General features: G+C 36.9%; 1 protein-coding gene across 2 annotated transcripts in view; it reads left to right on the top strand.

Annotated features, from left to right (window-relative positions):
* Positions 1-22,461, top strand: part of KDM7A (lysine demethylase 7A) — an 83,557-nt gene that overhangs the window by 26,539 nt on the left and 34,557 nt on the right. For both annotated transcript variants that reach the window (XM_041753868.1, XM_041753869.1), the window contains exons 2-7: positions 8,060-8,145; positions 14,144-14,261; positions 17,023-17,183; positions 19,399-19,540; positions 19,850-20,036; positions 21,223-21,385. In XM_041753868.1, coding sequence (XP_041609802.1) covers positions 8,060-8,145; positions 14,144-14,261; positions 17,023-17,183; positions 19,399-19,540; positions 19,850-20,036; positions 21,223-21,385 — 857 coding nt within the window. The remainder of the gene's footprint in view (positions 1-8,059; positions 8,146-14,143; positions 14,262-17,022; positions 17,184-19,398; positions 19,541-19,849; positions 20,037-21,222; positions 21,386-22,461) is intronic.

Here is a 22,461-nt window from a genome sequence, read left to right as displayed (position 1 = left end):
AGCAACAATTTCAGAAGATTAAGACAATAGAAAGTGCTAAAGTTGTCACTGTCCCACTCACCAAATGGCAGTGGGGCTGTTCTATAGATGGAAGCTATTCAGCAAAGGTCAGATTGTCACCCCTGTAGAAAACCACCTCCAACACAGAAAAGTACATGCACTGGTCTAATAAACATTGAACATTTTGTTATTAGGAAAGAGTAGGGTGATTTGTATATGAAGGAAAGTTTTATAAGAGAAATAAAGGGAGTAAGAGAGACTAACGGGTTGAAAGTGATTCTTATAAAATTTGCTTTCAGAATTTTGCATTTTTTGTGTCCTACTATATTTGCTTTTAACATACCTGTTAAAGTAATTATAGTAATATACTATAGAATTACTATATATACTATATGTATATATAGAATATACTATAGAATTATAGTAATTCTAGAATTCTTTTAATGTAGGGTGAGGGGTGGGACAAGTTATTTATTCTCCCTTCTGGGAGAGAAATGAAATATATTTAGTAGTTCCTTTTGGTGCCCTTCAAAGATCTGAAATAAACTTCTTGGCTTAGGAACATTTAATTTTTAAGTTCAATTTTACTTTCTAAAATTATCTTTTATATGATTAAAGTTTTTAATATTTACTAATTTATCAATTTACTGTTGTAAAAAATTAGTATACTGAATTTACTATTAAATTCAGAAATTTTATTATTTTTAATTAATTAATTTTAAAAGATTTTATTTATTTATTCATGAGAGACTCAGAGAGAGAGAGAGAGAGAGAGAGACATAGGCAGAGAGAGAAGCAGGCTCCCTGCAGGGAGCCTGATGGGGGACTTGATCCTGGGACTCCAGGGTCAAGCCCTGGACTGAAGGCAGGTGCTCAACTGCTGAAGCCACTGAAGCGTCCCTAAAGTCAGAAATTTTAAAATAAATATTGTTAAAATGTTTATACTTGTCAAAGCCTGAAAACATCACTGGCATTTTAGTATAAGAGGGGACATTGTTTGCAGGGGTGGGGGAGTAAAGAGTAGATGCTGGGGAGAGGAACCAGGGACCTTTGAGGATTATTAGCTAAGTTTTGCCCAAAGTGTCCTGAATTAATTCGAATGTTCCTAACTTCTCTTTTCTTCCCTAAGCCTTGTGGAAGTCACCTTTCTTTATATATCTTAGATATTGATAGATGAGTTTATGTTACATACTGGTTTAGATTTTCCAGGACGCATCTAACGTTGCTTTCTTACTTAATTTAGCCATCACTTTTTAAGAGTAAGGAATGTGACCATAGTTAAGTTACGATGAAACAAATCCGAGTTTCTGGAAGTGTCCAGTTGGCTCTGTGGCTTTGGGTTTCTGTTCTGGTTGAAGTGCAGCCCCCACTACTCACACTTTATGAACCAAGAGAGGTTTGGTTTGGAGCTCTCATTGAATAAAGATTGCTCTCACACATCTCACTCTTCTCATGACCTTTTCTTTGCTCCATCTTAGCCTGCTTTTATTACACTTATAACTTATCACTGTTAAGGAATATATTACATTGGATATTTCATATTCTGCACATTCCACTATTTGAGCATAATCCCCTTACAGATCACTGGCTTAAGGCCTCCAACTGAGTCCGTGATAGGAACACCTTCAGACCTCCCCCAACATTTATTTACCTTTTACCTTCCTCTGTCTTCATGCCCCTTCATCCAGCAGCTTGGATTGCTGGGACCATCATTAAATTAACTTCCTTGTAAATATCCTCAACTCTCTTTCTAGTCTTTGTCCACAAAACCCCAATTCCGGACAGACCCAGCCTCTTCCCTTGGGCCTGTGTTGAGCATTGCTGAAAAAAATACCACACAACTGTGCAGAAGTGATTTCATTTGGAATTTCTGATCACAGACTACAGGTGGACTGTCAACCTTGCCTGGCAATATTTCGGTGTTTCTTGTTCTTTTATTCTTCAGATCAATGAGTTTATACTTTTTTTCCTAGCTCCTCACACCTCACACCTTTCTTTTCTCACACTTTCTATACTCAGCTGATTTTCTCACAGCAGACTAAGCTGAGAAAACAAAAACTTCCAGGCTATAGTGTGATGTCCAATTTATCAATTTTTCCCCTTTGTTCCTGTGTTTTTGTGGTTGGATACCAATTTAAGGCCATGAAGATTTACTCCTCTGCTTTATTTTAAGAGTTTTATAGTTTTAGTTTTTATATTTAGATATATGATCCATTTGAGTTAATTTTTGTATATGTGTATGGTGGAGGTCCAGATGCAGTCTTTTGTATGTCTATATGCCTGAGGATATTTGTTGAAAAGACTGTTCTTTACCAATTGAATAGTCTCGGCATTGTCAAAAATCAATTGATGCTAAACATGGGGGTTTATTTCTGGGTTCTCAATTCTGTTGCATCTTATATGTCTCTTCTTATGCTAGCACCACACAGTCTTGATTACTGTAGTTTGTATATAAGTTTTGAAATTTGGAAGTTTGGATCCTCTGCCCAATAATTTTTAACCTTTTCTTTGGATTGTAGACACCCTTTTGGGCTTAAGAAACTGTGGGCCTAGGACATGTTATGTAAATGTGCTTTTACATAGGGTTTATTTTATTGATTTGGAAATCGATAGTCTTTCAGTTAAAAAATAAACTTTTAGGTTTTTAAACAGCATATTCACCTTTTGCTTTCTATGGAAATAAATGAAATACATTTAAATTGGACAAATAAAGCAAGTTTCGGTTCTACTCAAAAGTGAATTGCATTTACTTGATTTCACTAATTGAATATTTGAATGGTAGTGTCATGTTATTTTTGACAACTGGTTTTGACATTTTTGACTTAGTTGCAGTGAGCTCTACTCAGCTTCTGAAAGACCTTATGGTAGCAGATGGATGGAGTTCACACACGAAAGTAGGCTTGTTTTGGGATATCTGGATATCTCTAAGATTTTTTTTTTATATTTTGTTATAGTTGTTAGATTGCTACATTTTAAGGATTTTGTTTGCTTAATTTTTTTACATGGTTGTAAAAATAGGTAGGATAGAATTTTATCCTTAAAAGCATTTTAATTTACAGAATAACACAAAAAAGTGTTTGAAACATAAATCTTCCGTTTAATGAATAATTACCAAACATATAACAACCACCCGGGATGCCAAGACACACCTTTCCAGATTGCAGCTCCCTTGAGGAAACCTTGATCCTACTATTATGATCTGTCTCTTTCTTGCTCTCCTTTATAGTTTAATCCCTAAGCACTGTGGTTCAGCTTTTCCTAATTTTGAACTTTATGAATAGAATACACTGTATATATTCTCTCCCTCTCTCTTTTTTTCCTTTATCACACTGATCACTCATTTACAGAATTTGTTCAGGGACACCTGGGTGGCTCAGCGATTGAGTGTCTGTCTTTGGCTCAGGACGTGATCCCGGCTCTGGGTTCAAGCCCCGCATTGAGCTCCTTGTGGGAAATCTGCATCTCTCTCTGCCTGTGTCTCTGCCTCTCTTTTTGTATGTCTCTTATTAATAAATCAAGTCTTTTTTTAAAAAAAGAATTTACTCATATTACTCATATCGCATGGGGCTTTAGTTCTTTCATTTTTGTATCTGTATATACTATAACTGTGAGAGTATACTGTGATTCATTCCCTTTACTGTTGGGAACTAATAATTCTATAACCATTCCTGTTTAGGTAGATATCCTGGTGCACATGTGCATGAGTTTCGCTAAGATATATTTATCTAAAGAGAAATTGCCTGATCATAGAATACAGTTCTTTAGTTTTGTTGCAAATTTATTTTCCAAAATGACTGTACTAGATTACTCCAGCCAGCAGTATACAAGTTTCCACTCTTCCACATCATCTTCAACATTTGGTGTCATCAGACTTTTTAGTACTAGCCAATCTGGTGGGCATATTGTGGTATTTTATTGCAGTTTTAATTTGTATTTCCCCCAATTGTTAAAGAGGTCACACACCTTATCATGTGTATATTACCCACTTGGGTTTCCTTTTATAATGTGCCTCTTCATGTCTTTCGGCCATTTTTTCTATTGGGTTCTTTTTTTCCCTTATTATTTGTAAGAATTTATTATAGTCTAGATATAATTCCTTTGGTGGTAATCTGTACTGAATCATTTTCTTCCATTCTGGTTTATCCTTTCTTTCCTTATAGTTTAATGAACAGAAGTTATTCTGGTATGACTGAAATTAGCTGAGGTTTTTTTTTTCCCCTCTTATGGACATGGCATTTATGTTTTGATTAAGATAGCCCTTTACCAGGAAAAAGTCATAAAGATATTTTCATATTATATATTTTTTTTCTTTTTTAAAGTAGGCTCCATGCCTGGCACAGGGTCCAGTTCTGGGCTTGAACTCACAACTGTGAGATCAAGACCTGAGCAGAGATCAAGAGTCAGATGCTCAACCCACTGAGCCACCTAGGCACCCCTATTTTCATATTATCTTATTACAACCTTTATAGTTTGCCTTTCACGTGTATTTAGGTTTTTAATCTACTTTGCAGTAAATTTTATTGTTGTGAATTAGGTGCCTAATTTCATTTTTTTTCATACAGATGTATAAATTTTTTTAAAAAGATTTAATTATTCATGAGAGATACAGAGAGAGACAGAGGCAGACAGAGAGACACAGGCAGAGGTAGAATCAGGCTCCCTGCGGAGAACCGAATGTGGGACTCGATCCTGTGACTCCAGGATCATGCCCTGAGCCAAAGGCAGACCTCAGCCGCTGAGCTACCCAGGCATCCCTCACTGATTAAGATTTTTAGAGTTAAAACCACCTTGCATTCCTGAGGTAGACCAAACTTGCTCTTTGCATCTTTGCTCATAAATGAAAGTGGTTTGTAATTTTCCTTGCTTGTATCATCCCAAGTTTTAGTATCAGGCTGTGCTATCCTCAAATGAGTTAGGGAGTAAGTCTTTTTGTCCTATTCTCTGGTGTAAGTTTTATATAGTATCAGAATTACTTCTTGGGTATTTGATAGAACTTACCTGTGAGGCCATCTGAGACTGGGATATTTGTGTGTGTTGGGGGAACAGTTTTTAAAATTACAAAGTAACTGTTACAGGAGTATTCAAATATTCTGTTTCTTTGTGATTCAAGTTTGCCTATCTTATCTATATTTCCTAATCTCTTAGCATAAAATGGTTCATTTCATAATGAGCAAAGGTTCTTTTACCTTTAATGTCTATAGAATTTATAGTTCTGCACCTCTTTTCATTCTCAGTATTGGTTATTCATGTCTTCCCTCTTTCTTAGACTCACTAGAGAGGTTTGCCAACTTTGTGTTTTCAAAGAATTTTTGGCTTTGGTGCTCTATTGTATAATTTGTTTTCTATCTTATCAGTTCTGCTTTTTTATTCCTCCTATGTTTTTAAGGTTTATTTTGCTATTCTTTTTATAACTTCAGGTAGATGCTTCTGAGTTTATTTCAGCCTTTTTTTTTCCCAATACATGCATTTAAAGCTGTGCATTTCTGTTTATAAGTTCTACATCCCACAAATGCTGTTATGTAGTATTTTTATTAGTTCTCATTTCAAGATAATTTTCAGCATTTCATTATAATTTATCTGTTGACTCATGGGTTCGTTAGCAGTTTATTCCTTAGTTTCTAAATATATGAAGATTTTCCATTTCATTTTTTGTCATTAATTTCTGGCTTAATTGAACTGTGGCTAGAGAATTTCTGATTTCAGACTTTCACATGCATGTGAGTTGGGGGGAGGGGCAGAGAGAGAGAGAAAATCTTCAAGCAGGCCCCTCCTTGCATGTGGAGCCCAGTGCTGGGCTGGAGCCCAACTCAGGGCTGTGTTCTACGATCCTGAGATTATGACCTGAGCTGAAATCAAGAGTCATTTGCTCAACTTGACTGAGCCACCTAGGTGTTCCTAGGCCATGTTATTTAATCCTAAAGTTCAAATCTTACATATTTCATACATTTTTGTTTTACTTGCTTATTCTATCAGATACTGAAAGAGTTCTCAAAATCTCCCACTATAATCGTTCCTGTTATAGCCTCCTGGGAAATTGAAATTTTTAGACTGAATATATGTATGTCCTATTTTTAATTTAGATTTTATGTTGCTTAATCTTAATATAGCTGTACTTTTTAAATTGCTATTTGCTCATCCTATTACTTCAGCCTTTCTGTATTCTTGTTGTACGTGTATCTTTTACAACCAGTGAATTGTAGTGTTTACATCCAGCCAGGTAACCTGTGTCTTTTAACTGGAGTAGGTTAACCAATTTACATATAATTAACAGTACTTAATGTATTTAAATTTATAACTTCACCTTATTTTAGTCTCTCCATTTCTTTTTCTCTCCTCCTTTTTTTGAATTGATTTTTAAAATAAATTCTTTGTCCCCATGCTGGTACTGGTATGGAAGTTATACTTTCTATTTCCTTTCTTTCAGTTGTCTCCTGAGAGATTCTAATAGGCATTCTTATTACAGAAGTCCAATGTTAATCATCACCTTTCCTCTCCTTCCAGGATAAGTGCCTTACGATTTTATAACTCCATTTGTTCTCTCCTGATTCAGATGCGCTGGTATCATGTGTTTTAGTTCTTTATGTATTTTAAAATCTCACATGACGTTATTTTATGTAGGGAATATTCATGGGTAAATTTGCCCATATATTTATTATTACTTTTTTTTAATAGTTTTTTTTTTAAGATTTTATTTATTAATTCATAGAGACAGAGAGAGAGGCAGAGACACAGGCAGAGGGAGAAGCAGGTATCGTACAGAGAGCCTGATGTGGGACTCGATCCAGGGTCTCCAGGATCACGCTCTGGGCTGCAGGCGGCGCTAAACCACTGAGCCACCGGGGCTGCCCTTATTATTACTTTTTAAGCTTTTCACTTTTTTCTTGCATCCAGACCTCTCTGTGATCATCTTCCTTTTGCCAGAAGTATGTCCTTTACATGTCTTTTACTGTGGGTTGGCTGGAGGTGAACTCTGTTTTTGGTTGACTACAAATACTTCTCTCTTCTTCTTGAAACCTATTTTAACTAAATACTGAATGCTAGGCTGATAGAATGTTAGGATAGGGGTGAGAGGGAGGAGAAAGGAAATGGAGAGAGAATGAGATCATGAGAGCTATGAGAACTCTCTGTTATTTCTTCTTTTTTTTTTTAAAAAAAGATTTATTTTATTATTTACTTGTGAGAGAGGGAGCATGAGTGAGGTGGGCAGAGAAAATCTCAGACTCCACACTGAGTATGGAGTCTAACATGGGGGTTGTCTGGAGTCTTGATGTGGGACTCTTCTTGGGGCTTGCTCTCATGACTCCCAAGATCACGACACTGAGATCGTGACCTGAGCCAAAACCAAGAGTTGGATGCTTACCCAGTTGCACCACCCAGGCACCCCTGGTGTCTATTCTTATAAGGACGCTAAACCCATTGCATCAGGACCTCACCCTTATGACCTCAATTAATCCCAATTACTTCATCAGAGGCCCTATCTCTAAAAATAGCCACACTGAGGGGGTTACAGCTTCAATTTTTTTTAAAATTTTTATTTATTATTTATGATAGTCACACAGAGAGAGAGAGAGAGAGGCAGAGACACAGGCAGAGGGAGAAGCAGGCTCCATGCACCGGGAGCCCGATGTGGGATTCGATCCCGGGTTTCCAAGATCGCGCCCTGGGCCAAAGGCAGGCGCCAAACCGCTGTGCCACCCAGGGATCCCGGGGTTACAGCTTCAACATGTGAATTTGGGAGGAATACAAACATTGAGTCCACACTAGGTGGCATTTACACTTTGGTTGAGTGTCCTATGGCTTAGTAATTACATTACTTCTGATGTTTCTACTGTTGATAATAGTGAATCATCTCCCATGTACTTGGGCATATTATCCCCCCTAATTATTCAGCAAGTGTACAGGGAAGACAATAAAACTTATTTTTGCATATGTTTCTGTAATCTACAAAATTTGTTGGTGAGGTTGTTGTACACTTCCCAGCTAAATTTTAACCATCTATTATAGTTAAGTAAAGATTTTCAACTTATTTACTTATTAACTCTGTTTTTCTTTATCTTAGCTGTGTTGGTGTAGAAGAACATCATGCTGTTGACATTGACCTTTACCACTGTCCCAACTGTGCAGTTCTACATGGTTCCTCCTTGAGTAAGTACTAGAAACTTAAATAAAAACTGAAGTTTAGAATTTAATATGTACATGATAATATTTTAATAATACTTTGACTAGTTATGTTATACCCACCAAGAACTATAGGGAATATTTTTCTGAAGATACTGAGAATACAATTTCTGTCTGAATTATTGAATAACTAATAAGTCAAGAAGATCAAATGAAAAAAATACTATCATTCTTTTTTCCCTTTAAAGATATATTTATTTTAGAGAGAGAGTGTGAGAGAAAATGAGTATGCTTGAATGGCAAGGAGGGGCAGAAGGAGAGGGAGGAGAAGAGAATCTTAAGCAGACTCCCCACTGAGCATGGAGCCCCACAGGGGGCTTGATCCCATAGGACCCCGAGATCACAACCTGAGCTGAAATCAAGAGTTAGACGCTCAACCCACTGAGCCACCCAGGTGCCCCAAGAATACTACCATTCTTAATTGCCAGTGCAAAGCCCCTAAACTTAAGGACGTATATTCAAAGCTTTCAACCTGAGAAATGTGGAAAAGTGAAGTTTTCTGATTCTGGAAACTGATTTCGAATGTTTTTTTCTCTTTATAAATTAAAAAAACCTTTCCAGTAGTATTTGGGACAGTGTATAGGATAAGACTTTAATGCACACACATGCATTATATTTTTAGGAAATTCAGGCATCAGTATGCTGGAATGTTACTTCTGTTTTCTGAATTTGGTTATCAGTTTGAGTATGGCCTGGAGTCCTGCCTCAACCTGAAACTGCACCCTGTCCCAGTCCCATTCTGAGGAAGCAGAGGCCAGACCAAGTGCCTGCCTGCCCTCTTCTGCCTGAGAGGCAGGGTACAGGCCAGAATGTTCACATACTCTCTGGGGTGTACCAGTATCACACATCAAATGGTATTTATCCTTAGCCTTTTACAGATGCTTCAGAAGAATAGATTGGAATGTTAATTGTGCAGATAGAAAGTAGAGATAACATTTAAAAAGCTTTGAAGGAAGTTATAACTTTCTTTTTAAAAAAATTCAGACTGCACGTGCCGGGGTGACTCCTTCGGTTAAGTGTCTGCCCTCGGCTCAGGTCAGGATGTTAGGGTCCTGGGATCGAGCCCCGCATTAGGCTGCCTGCTCAGTGGGGGAGCCTGCTTCACCCTCTCCCTCCTCTCCCTCTGCCCCTCCCTCCTGCTTGTGTATTCTCTCTCTCAAATAAATAAATAAAATTTCTTAAAAAATTTAGACTGCAAACTAGTATTTTTGTGTTTATAAAAATAAAGGGAAAAACTATAGACTTACTCATTTTACAACTGAAAGAACCTTTTCCTGAACATACTTTGATACATATTTGGGTGTGATGTAGGTGACCCATACAATCTTTTTTACTTTATTTTATTTAAAAAAATTTTTAGGGGTGAGATGGAGGTGACCTATACAACCTCTTTTGTTTTATTATTATTTTTTTAAGCTTTTTTTTTTTTTTTGTGAGGAAGAGAGAGAATCTCAAGCAGGCTCCATGCCCAGTGTGGAGCCCAATGTGGGGCCTGAACTCACAACCCTGAGATTAAGAGTCAGATGCTTAACTTTATTGGGCCACTGAGACATTTCCCTAGGACTTTTTTTTTTTTTTTAATAAAAATTTTTATCTGAGGTTGTGGGCAAGTAATTCTGTAAAAGAGACTTACTAGCAACTGACTGTTCATCTGTTAGGAATATTAACAATTTATCTAGTTTCTTTTTTTTTTTTTAATTTTTATTTATTTATGATAGTCACACACAGAGAGAGAGAGGCAGAGACACAGGCAGAGGGAGAAGCAGGCCCCATGCACCGGGAGCCCGACATGGGATTTGATCCCGGGTCTCCAGGATCGCGCCCTGAGCCAAAGGCAGGCGCCAAACCTTTGCGCCACCCAGGGATCCCTTTATCTAGTTTCTTTGTAAGAGATTTAGAAATTCAAGGTATAAGAATACATTAAAATAAGGATGCCTGGGGTGACTAGGTGGTAAGTGTCTGCCTTTGGCTCAGGACATGATCCTGCATTGGGCTCCCCACAGGGAGCCTGCTTCTCCTTCTGCCTATGTCTCTGCCTCTGTCCCTGTGTCTTTCATAAGTAAGTAAATAAAATCTTTTAAAAAAAGAATACATTAAAATATTTAATTTCATAATAAATTAAAATGCAGTTATCCATTTTATTAGTTACACAGTATAAAATTTGAGGTTAGAAGATTGGTAGAATTGTTAGTGTAATTTACTAGTTTATTGTCATAAATGTTTTTAGAGGCTCTTATTTTGTGTAGCAGCAAAGTATATGGTATTATATAACTTGGAATAATTATTGACCAAGTGTAATTCTTGGAGGAAATAAATAATCCTGGGTTGTTATCTCAAGAAAGGAAACAGAAATAAAATTTATAACAGTCTTAGTTTAGAACTTAAGTATATAATCCCCAAATGAAATGATTTGAATTTAATTTCTATGAAATATTAAGTGGGTTGGTATGAGACGGAACAGTGTTGTGTTTAAAACGCTATATTATGTGATGTATTCTGTTTTCTATTTTTCCTCTAGGATTTAATTTTTTAAAAAGCTTGTCACACTCACTGAATTGATTTCATAATCCATAATGGATCACAACCTGCACTTTGAATAACAATCCTTCAGAGAGAAGCTTAATTATTGTGTGACCCTTCATATACCTCTCATGCTTGAATAACATAAGATCAGGCATTGGTTATCATCTGGGCAAAAGTCCAACGCTAAATACCCACGGGAACATACCCAAGATCCAGTAATTTGTTTTATCTTGCTCTAAGGTTCACCTTTCCTGCCCTTCACCCTCCACTTTCAACTTGGGTTATCCCTTTTGTCCCCTTTCCCTCTGCTCTGAAGCCTCTCTTGCTTGCCACCAGGGCTTCCTGTTCTCTCAGGATCCCTGAGAATCCTTATTGGAGATACTAGTTAGTGTAATATGGTGAATTTAGATTTGACCCTTCTATGGGAGTTAAGAACTCTTTTGAAGGACAAGTATCAAAAAAGCCCCGTACTTACATATCTCAGGGCTCCTCAGGCACATGGACTCTAAATTCAAATTTTCTCTCCCTAGGACGATTACTAGAATATTTCTTCCTTTAAGAAATTCAATCAGCTTCTTAAAGTGGCTGATTTTACGTGTTAAGCATGTTGGCCTATCAGGACAGTTGTAGCCTTCTGTTAATATTGTGCAAATCTCATTTAAAAGGAAAGAGAAGTAATTGGCAGCTTATTGGATACCCCAGACCCTATGCTAAGAAGTACTTGACCTATGTTATTTCCTTCCATATTTGTAATATGCTTAGGTGAGAAAAATTATCTAACTAGCTCTTTGATAAAGTTATTTGGCAGACCTGGAGTTTGAGCCCATAACTGTCCAATCCCAAGTCTATTCTAATTCTAGTCTATTCTGCCAAAATGAAAATCAAAACAATGTAATACTATAGTTTACTTATCAAGTGGGTAGCTTATCCTTTTTCTTTTTTTAAATTTAAATTTAAATGTTTAAAGAATTATTTGAGGGCAGTCCCAGTGGCTCAGCGGTTTAGCGTCGCCTTAGCCCAGGGTGTGATCCTGGAGACCCGGGATCGAGTCCCACGTCGGGCTTCCTGCATGGAGCCTGCTTCTCCCTCTGCCTGTGTCTCTGCTTCTCTCTCTCTCTCTCTGTGTCTCTCATGAATAAATAAATAAAATCTTAAAAAAAAAAGGAATTGAGAGAAAGAGCATGTGCAAGTTAGGGGGTTGCAGAGGAAGAGGGAGACAAGCAGACTTCCCTGCCAAGTGGGGAGCCTGATGCAGAGCTTGATCTCAAGACCCCTAGATCATGACCTGAGCTGAAATCAAGAGTCAGATGGTCAATTGACTAAGCCACCCCGATGCCTCCACCTCCCTTTTTTAAATGACTGTTGACCCAGGGCTTTGAAATAGGCTGCTTATATATACTGGTAAGAGTGTGAGTTACCTACCACTTTTTTTGGAGGCAGTTTTGAAATGTGTAGCAAGTATCTTAAAAATACTGGAGTCTTTCTTCTAGCATTTCTAGGAATTTATCCTGAGGAATTAATGAGGGAAACAGATTTATGTATATGAATATTAATCTCAACTTTGTTTGAAGAAAGATTCAGAATGAGCTAAGTGCATAAGAATCAGGAAAAGGATTTATAAAGTGATGCATCTATATCTACATCTTAAAATTCTAGACTGCTTTTAAATTGCTTTTGAATATTTAATAAGGAGAAAAGGCTCATGATAGAATAAGAAAGGTAAGCAGATGAACATCATGATCCCAGTTGAAAATAAAATGGGGTGATGTATCTATATATATGTAGAACAGAAGCCTGTAATGAAACACCCTTGAATTTTAAAAGTAATTTTAAATGAGAAAAAATAACACACAAAGGATGCCTTAATGGTATTTTCTAGGAAGGTTGCTTTATGATTCTCAGGTTTTCTCATGAGACTTTAAAAAAATGGGATTTACGCTTTTCCATATTGAGGGTTTGACTGCCATGAATTACTTGAGAATCTTGTTTTAAACTTTTAGAAATGAATAAGCCCAATTTCTTCCCCTTTTGGTTATTTAGTGTGACTTCTTATCCATTTGAGGATCCAGTATTATTTTATTATTATGATCTTTTAGAGTGATGGTTTGAAATAACTTAGACTCATAGAGTTGCCCTGCCCCATGTTTTATTATGGAAATGTTCAGACATAGAGAAAGAGTTGAATTTTGCAGGGAATACCTCCATACTCACCACCTAGACTCTACTATTAACATTTTACATTATTTGCTTTACTACACAGTCTTTGTAGCTGTCTCACTGTCTTTTTTTTTTTTCTTTTTTTCGTCTCACTGTCTTTTTAAGTATTTATCCATTTTAGTTTTTTGATGGGTTCTCTAAGCTAGTTGTAGACTTCAGTACATTTCCCAGAATCATGAAGGTTTTAGGCTTAACAGTGATTTTCAAACTTAAAAAAAAGATATAAAACTGACGTTTTATTGGTAGCACACAAAAGAGTTGTAGGTGGTGCTGCCCTGGTCGAAAGCAGAAGGAGATCCAGAGTTCATTTTTTGGCCTCTTCCACATCTTCCCCTGTCTTAAGGGTTCCTCAGCATGGTTTGAAACCCAGCACTCCTCCCTTCATTTTCATTTGAGGAAACTGGACCCATTCACATGACTTGGCCCAAGGTTGCAGAGGAAGTTATGGCTGAACCTAGGAGTCAAATCCAAGTCTCCTGATTTTGACTGCCATAGGACTCTTCAAGATTGTAGCTGCCCAGAGGTGTAGAATCGTATCTGGGCATTAGAGCTAATCATAAAGTTATTTCATTCCTCTTGTCTTCCTTTAATTGTGATGCAGTCACCAGCTCTTCTTTTGTGGCAATGAAAGTATGCTTATTTTGGGAATAGATCTTGACATAAAAAAAGAAGGGAACTGTGCTGTTAAAATAGATTTCTGATGTAGGATCAAAGACCCTATCTCAAGAGGATGACGTGGATGATTCATAAAAATCATGTTATGACTTAATGGTCTAGTGAAAATCATGATTTAAAATAGTTGTGCCTAAAAAATAAGTAAATAAAATAGTTGTGTTATTTTATAGTATGTGTAAGTGTGACTATTATAATAAGCTCCATCTGCTAATTGAATTTGTTGATTTAAAATTTTTTGGAAATAAAAAAAGTAGATTTTTAATTTTTAAAAAATTTTTCATGTGTTTTTTTCTTTTCAAATTTTTATTTAAATTCTAGTTAGTTAACATACAAGAGTAGATTTTTTTAAACCCCCAGTTAATTGCCTATAATTGTGGCATTACACAAAGTAAAATTTACCTCTTCATCCTGGAGATGCATTCAAAAGGGAGTGTTTTGATTGTACGTACGGTTGTTATTTTTAATCATAATAGAATATACCTTTTAGAAAGTACATGGTATTACCACTTATCACAACTGTTTTCTTTTTTTTTATCTTCTAAAAACCCAGTGAAAAAGAGGAGGAACTGGCATAGGCATGACTACACAGAGATTGATGATGGCTCCAAACCAGTGCAAGCCGGAACTAGGACTTTTGTTAAGGAATTACGTTCTCGAGTCTTCCCAAGGTATGGAATCTTGTTCTGACCAAAGAAAATGGAGAATGTTAACTAATAAAGTGGCATTATCTAAAGCAGTGTTTTCAAACTTCAGGTTGCAACCCATTATTATCAGCTTTTTACTATTTTTTTAAAAAATGAAATAGAACATACTGACGCATTATGAGCAGTAGGAGTAAAAAAAGCACAGCTTCATGGAACTATTCTGTTACATATGTGTACGGGGTCACCTTGTAAAAATGCACTAACTGTTGCTCTCTGTCCAGAAAATTTGAAACACACTAATCTAAGGTGGTTGTTCCCAGTGCTGGGTTCCTCGTGATGGGCAGCTGCTGCTCTTCTTTGAACCTTTTTCCTCATTTATTCTGATTTTCCAACTTTTTTTTCCCTTATGTTATGTTCCTATCTCTCTTTCTACCCTAGGTCCAGTAGAGGTACCCATCACCATTGCTCATTCTCTCTGGTGGCAGCAGGACTGGGCTTTTTGATTTCTAAAAAATAATGGAGTGTGTTTGACTTATCTGTGGCTCAAAGAGAGTCAAAAGTATGACACTGCATTTAATCATGCTAATTTAGATCATTTCCTGCTCACTGCCTGACATCTATTTAAAGTGATAATGCTTAATAGCCTTTTACACAAGATCATATCCAGGCTTGTTAAAGAGGGGAAGCACAATTTAAATTTAAATCACAACATCACATGCAGCCTATTATGGAATTATTTCAGATCCTGTAACTATAAAACCCTTGCTTATTTCTTCACAGTCTTTAGTATTCCTGTTCTCTTCCCTCTCCCAAGGCCTTAATCCTTAAACAGAAACATATAATTGATAGGCACCTAGGCTCACTCAGGTCTGCTGAGCTTTCCACAGTGGTTTCCACATAACTTTTGTGATATTAAAGGCCCTTGTCTCAAATACTCTCTTTTATAAGTTTTAAAGTGGTTGGAGGAATGTTTGTTTTCCTTGATTGGTTTGGACCCAGGGTTTTCAGCCTGGGTCTAGGGACTGTCTTCAGAGAGGCTTATGAGTTTCTTAAAACTGTATAAACAGTTTAGTGTCAATATGTGAAATATGCATTTTTCAGGAAGAGAAGCCATATAGCTTTTATTTTTTATTTTTTTCAAATAGGCTTGTGACCCAAAAGAACAGTGTTAACAATCCTGGCCTAGTGATGCTTGTGACTTCTCTGCCAAAGTCATCACAAATGAGAGCAGGCTATAGAGATGGTCACAAATGTCTTAACTGTAATTACCATTAATTAAGGGTCTTTGGTTTGATTTTATTTAGCTCCATAAACCTTCATAACATTTAAAACCTTATATAGAGTGACAGTAATTAAGTAAATTACACATACTTGATGTGATTAACACAGAAGTATATAAAATAAAGTGAATAGCTTATCTCACCCACCTCCCCATTTTACAACTTAGTGTGAGCTTTTTTTTTTAAAGATTTTTAAAAAAAATTATTTATTCATGAGAGAGAGAGAGAGAGAGAAAGGCAGAGACACAGGCAGAGGGAGAAGCAGGCTCCATCAGAGAGCCAAAAGCGGCTACCAGTTCCCCAAATTCCCCAGTTTTTGGGGAAATGAAAGGCAGTCCAGAACTGAGTCAGATGAAGGAGATCTAAATCCTCCAAATGCAACACTATCCAGAGAGTGTATCATTTTGGGGAGCCTCAAACTGACCTTTTCTTGTTGAGAAGGTGGACAGATCAGAGTCCACTGATTCAGAGAACTAGTACCTCCTGTTTTCTGCTTGACACCTGGGCTGCATGTGACGTTAAAAGACAGTCAAGGTCTGATTGTCTAAATGGAAACTGTTGTGTTTTCACCTATAAAGCAAATGTTGTACTTACTTGAATGTATAATAGCTGCATTCTGCGAGCAATTGGGAGGTAAAATCTAGAACATCCCTGTGTAGAGAGATCTTTGATTTATGGTTAGAGTAGAAGGAAAGGGACAAACCACACTTGAGTATGATGCTTATGACCTGTTACTCATCAGAGCAGGCAGCTGGATTTCAGCATCCCTTTATAGTGGCTTAAGGTGACCACTTACTGAAACTTATGAAATGCTGGCTGTAACAGATAAATCAGGAGTTCATTTGGACATTTGTCTCAGTGGATAAGGGACCATGGGAACTAGTCATCCTCCATTGTGCAGGACACCAGTGAATTGATTGTTCTATGTCCATGAGACTTTGAAATGTCTAACAAATATTTGTGTAGAATTTTATTGCTGGATAGAATCTGATGTTTTACTTATCCTGACACTAATTTTTATTCTAATATGTCCTCCCCTCCCCCACCTTTTGCTCTTCTGATTTCTTATACAGCTTGTGTTCAGAGGTTTCTGATCTAGTCACTTCTCTTAAATTCAGTCACTCATTACAAGTTGTAATCATGCTATTATTACATTATCTCTTCTAGGGAGTTTACCTACATATCAAATATACATTTACATATCAAAAATATATTTTATTATACAGTAATTTTTTCTCATGTTTTGGTGAAGGTATTTAATATAATACGTATATATTTTTCCAGTTATATGTATTGAAGTAATTATCTATGACTTACTTTAGGATAGTAAAAAGGACTTGATAAAACATTTGTTCTAGAAAGGAGAATCAGATACGATAGATTAAGAACTGGTAATACAGACAAGAGTATAGTATATGAATTAACCCATTACCAGACTGTTTTTTTTTTTTTTTAAGTAAACTTAAAAACAAAGATACAACATTTTACTCTTATGTTTTCCTTAGTGCCGATGAAATAATTGTAAAGATGCATGGCAGCCAGCTGACACAAAGATACCTGGAGAAACATGGATTTGAAGTTCCTATTATGGTCCCCAAATTAGATGATCTAGGACTCAGGCTTCCTCCACCTACTTTTTCTGTCATGGATGTGGAACGCTATGTAGGTACGCACTTGATTCCTTTAAGTACTTGGGAAAATGCAGTAAAAGTAGTAGTATTGTTCTAATACCATTAGAAATTGAGTGAAGAGATGTTAATTTAGTTCAGTTTTTTGGGTCAGGAAAAGTGAAATCCAGTATCACCTATGTCAAAAACTATTTATTTCTCTGAGCAAACCTAACGTTGTCAGAAAACCAGAATGAAAAAGTTGATCTATGCCACTTTTTTTGCTGTCAACACATTTTCTGGTGCTTGCTTAGGAGCAACAGTTACACCTCAGCGTAACTGTAGATCCCAGGAAGGAGCCACCGGGAAATTGGACTGGTTCTAGGACTCTGCAGCATTCAGAAGCAGAATCTCGGGATCCTGCACCGTTGACCTCTGGTGCCTAGAGAAAGGCTAGGAAAAAGAGGAGGCCAATTTCAAGCCTGTTTCCAAATTCTTGACTTGATGATACTGCCCCTTCATGGTATCTGGACTCAGTGTGTGATCTTGAGGCCCAGAAAGCCATAAAAACAAGGCTGGAAACCATGTATCTGTTGCAATCTTCCTAACATTTCTAGTCATTTTGTTCATTCTCATCATGGTTCTCTAGATAAAACTGACTATATGTAGATCTCGTTCCTTGTCAGCTGTAGATAGAGGGTTTTTGAGGATTAGATCTTAAATAGACCTTGGCGCTGAGCTGTACATTGACTGCAATGTATTATCTCCTGAGTATGAAATGTCTGAGAACTTGTCCCTTTATTGAGCCATTGGGCGACAGTTTTCATGGATAACTCTTTCAGTGCGGAAACCCAGTTCAGGGTCATGACTTCACATTCAGCTAATTTTGGATTATTTGATAAACTAGGGGATGAGGTTGAGGATTAACCTGAGCCTGTTTGCGTAAGTAGTACTATAAAATAAGTGGCTAGTGTAATAGAAGTATAGGAAGAAATATTCAGACGACTAGTTTACTTTTTAGCACTGTAAATTGCTTAGGTTAACAGAACTGTTTTGCCTCTTAAGTATAAAATAAAGTCTACCAGGCAGTATTTTGATATAAAGTTACACTGAAGTAAGAAAATGGCATTTATTTGATTTCTCTTTCAGATTGATTAAGTATTGCCATATTTTGAATTCCATTTGCCCTGTAGGACATGGCAAAACTGGTTATGCTTTGTCCTGGGGTGACAGTACAGTGATGGGCAAGCAACACCTCATGGTTTTATTTATTTATTTTTATTTATTTATTTTTTAAGATTTTATTTATTTATTCATGAGAGACAGAGAGAGGAAGAAGGAGAAAGCAAGGCTTCATGCAGGGAGCCCGATGTGGGGCTCGATCCTGAGTTTCCAGGATCATGCCCTGGGCCAAAGGCAGTGCTAAACCGCTGAGCCACCCGGGATGCCCCACCTCATGGTTTTATAGGAAAAACCATTTCACATGCATTAATATGATCTGAGTTTTGCTTCCTAACCACTGATTTTTTTCTTCAAGCAGACTATTAGAAGAGAAGACACCACTTGTCAAGCAGAAATTATCTGTTGTGGTTACCTTGTTCACTAATTCCACAGCAACTGACTGGTTTTTCTTTCTTTTTTTTTTTTTTTTTTAAGTTTTATTTATTCATGAGAGACACACAGAGAGAGAGGCAGAGACACAGGCAGAGGGAGAAACAGGCTCCATGAAGGGAGCCCGATGCGGGACTCGATCCCGGGACTCCAGGATCACGCCCTGGGCCAAACCGCTGAGCCACCCATGGATACCGACTGGTTTTTCTAAATGATAGAATCTTAGATATTATATAAGTGAAAGGAAAAAGTCACTCCCCTCATTTTATGCATGAGGATATGGAAACTCAGAGCATGCGGCACAGTTCCCATATACCAGTATAATGCATTTTTATCACTGTGAGCTGCACACAAGAAATCAGTGTGTAGAAAACTTTGTAAACATTTAAGTTTTCACATTCAATGTTAATTAGTAACTGTCTTAATTGCTTTGTTCTTTCCCTCAAAAGCAGCTCCCTTTTTCTTTTTCTTTTTTTTTTTTTTTCCCCCCTTTTTCAACAATTCCATTTGGACTTAGAAAGAAGGATACAGGTGGAATCTTTGTCTAGCTATGTAGTTTTATGGTTGGCTTTAAGTAAATATGGTCTTTAAAACATTTTTGTTTAGGGCATCTATTGATGTAACCCTTAAGCCCAATAATAAGACTATAATTTTTCTCTGCAGGTGGTGACAAAGTGATAGATGTCATTGATGTGGCAAGGCAGGCAGACAGCAAAATGACACTTCACAATTATGTTAAATACTTCATGAATCCTAACAGACCAAAAGTGTTAAATGTGATCAGCCTTGAATTTTCAGATACAAAGTGAGTAGTTCTGGACATTTTGGTTTAGTCTTCTCAGTGTTAGCTAAATGTAGAGTTAAATGATAAATTTATTTTAGTAAGAAACTGAATTATGACTTCTAAAGTGGTCCAGTAAATAGCAATGTTGTACATTTTGCTTTGGCACGCACAGAGAATATTTAGAAATATGATGAATTTTAAACTTTGAAGTAATGTTAACATAGTTTCATTTAATCTCTTGGTTTGGGTTGAGATGGGAGATGAAATTTTAAGAACTTTTAATTTGCACGATGTGGGTATGTGCGTATATGTGTGTTTGTTTTTTTAAAGGATGTCTGAATTGGTGGAGGTCCCTGATATAGCCAGAAAACTTTCCTGGGTGGAAAATTATTGGCCAGATGATTCAGTTTTTCCTAAGCCATTCGTTCAGAAATATTGCTTAATGGGAGTTCAAGACAGCTACACAGATTTCCACATTGACTTTGGTGGAACTTCAGTTTGGTACCATGTCCTCTGGGTAAGATTGGGGTATTTCTTTGTTCTCTTATTGACAGAAACTTTTAGTCCTGGACATTTTTTCCAGGAATGAATCCATTTGCTGTAAGTGACATTTATAAAGAAGGAAGTCTTTGTACTTTTTAAGTAGGATCTATCATTGTAAATATTATGCTTTTTTTTCCCCCTCAGGTAATGGAGGGGCCACTATGATTTTTTAGTTTATATTTAGATTCCTTTTTTGTCCCCATCTTTTAAATTGGTCTCTTGGCCTTTTGTCCCTTCATTTCCTCTTTGCCTTAGTCAATTATCAGTTAATCCCTGAATCAAATATTTGATTACAGCAAAATTACAGTAATATTTGCCTCTGACCTTAAGGGTAGGCCAGGACAGCTAGTTGCATAAGTCAGGCATGCCCATGAAAATACTAATTCTTCTTGGCAACTTGCTTTATCTAGAATCATACTATTCAGCATAGTAGCCCACTGGCCACCTGTGACTAAATTTAAATAATTATAATTAAATATAATTTAAAATTCAATTCCTTATTTGCACTAGCCGTATTTCAAGTGCTCAGTAGTGACATGTGACTTATGACCAGTGTATTGTATAGCGCAGATGTAAAACATCTCCATCGTCACACAGTGTTCTATTGGACAGTGCTGGCCTAGAACAAGATCTTCATCTGTATGCAGTGCCTATGTGTCAGTAGTGCTCTGGACTGTATTCGATGCTGTGTCCTGAGCTCCTGTTCCTCTTCTCTATGAGAAGGCAAGGAGTTAGTTGATTAAAGGAAGTTTATTTACAAGTCTTTAAAAAAATAGTCATAGATCTTAGAGGCAAGGGCAAAGTTTGCAGAGATGACTCTCTGACCTGATATATTAACATGTATTTACTTCCATACCTTGAAAATGAGATCAGTAAGATGCTTGTGATTCTTTACCCTCCTCTCTTGTAACTGTTTCTCCAACACTACTTTATTGACCCTGGGTGTATTTTGGAGGGGGAGCTTTAGCTTTTTAAAGATCCTTACTAAGGCAATAGCTATTGAATATCAGGTTTGTGAAAGGTGTCCTCTTGAGCCTAAAAAATCTTGATATTTACCTAATTTAACTTAGATCCTTGTATTGGAAAATTGCATCAGCATAGGCCATCCTAAGAATGGCTTTTTTTTTTTTTTCAAAAATAGTGTGATTACTTCCTTCTAGGGTGAGAAGATTTTCTATTTGATAAAGCCAACAGATGAAAACTTGGCACTCTATGAGTCTTGGAGTTCATCTGTGACCCAGAGTGAGGTGTTCTTTGGAGATAAGGTGGATAAATGCTACAAATGTGTGGTAAAACAGGGACATACCTTATTTGTTCCTACAGGTAAGGCTTTGATCCCATACTGTCTCCCCATAGTTGACACTCAGTCATATGGAGCCAGCTTTTTATTAGATTCTCTGGCTTTAACATGTTTGGAAATAGCTTTGAAAAAGAATTCTGATCTTGGACTTTTCACTGCTTTGTCCTATAGAGGGCTTCTCTTACAATTAGGACCTGTTTTGGAATTGTGTTTTATGTAATTTGCCTTCATTGTAATTTTTATTCAGATAAAACTCATATACCATAATATTTATCCTTTCAAAGTGTACAAGTCAGTGGTTTTTGTTGAACAAAGTTGTGTACACATACCACTTCCAGAACATTTCATCACCTCAAAAAGCAAACTCTACCAATTAATAGGCATTCCCCATTCCCCCTCCTCTGAGCCCCTGGCAGCCACTTAATGTTCTTTCTGTCTCTAGGGACTTGCCTGTTCTGGACATTTCATGTGTAATGTGTGGAGTACATGGCCTTTTGTATCCCGCTTATTTTAGTTAGCTTAATGTTTTCTGGGCTTATCCACGTTGTACCATGTATCAGTGCTTCCACTTTTCATGGCCAAGTGATATCCCTCTATGGATAGACCACATTTTGTGTATGCATTCATCATTGATGGACATTCGGTTATATCTACTTTGAGGCTATTATGAATAGTGATGCTTTGAACATTTGTGTAGAAGTTTTTGTGTGGTGACATTGTTTCCATTTCTCTTGATTATATACCACGCTAGTAATGGAATTGTGGGGTCATAGAGTTTATGATGTTAAGTTTTTGAGGAGCTGCTAAACTGTTTTTCAAATGGTTGCACCACTTTACATTCCTACCAGCAATGTACACACGTTCCAGTTTCTCCACATTTTTACTAGCACTGTAATTATCTTTATTATTATTATTATTTTTTTAAAGATTTTGTTATTTATTCACGAGAGACACACACACACACACACACAGAGAGAGAGAGAGAGAGAGAGAGAGAGAGAGGCAGAGACACAGGCAGAAGGAGAAGCAGGCCCCATGCACGGGGCCTGACGTGGGACTTGATCCCAGGTCTCCAGGATCAGGCCCTGGGCTGAAGGCG

Source organism: Vulpes lagopus, chromosome 4 (assembly GCF_018345385.1).
Source record: "Vulpes lagopus strain Blue_001 chromosome 4, ASM1834538v1, whole genome shotgun sequence".
Lineage (NCBI taxonomy): Eukaryota > Metazoa > Chordata > Mammalia > Carnivora > Canidae > Vulpes > Vulpes lagopus.
Note: the sequence above shows the minus strand (reverse complement) of the source record. Positions and strands in the feature narration are given on the sequence as shown.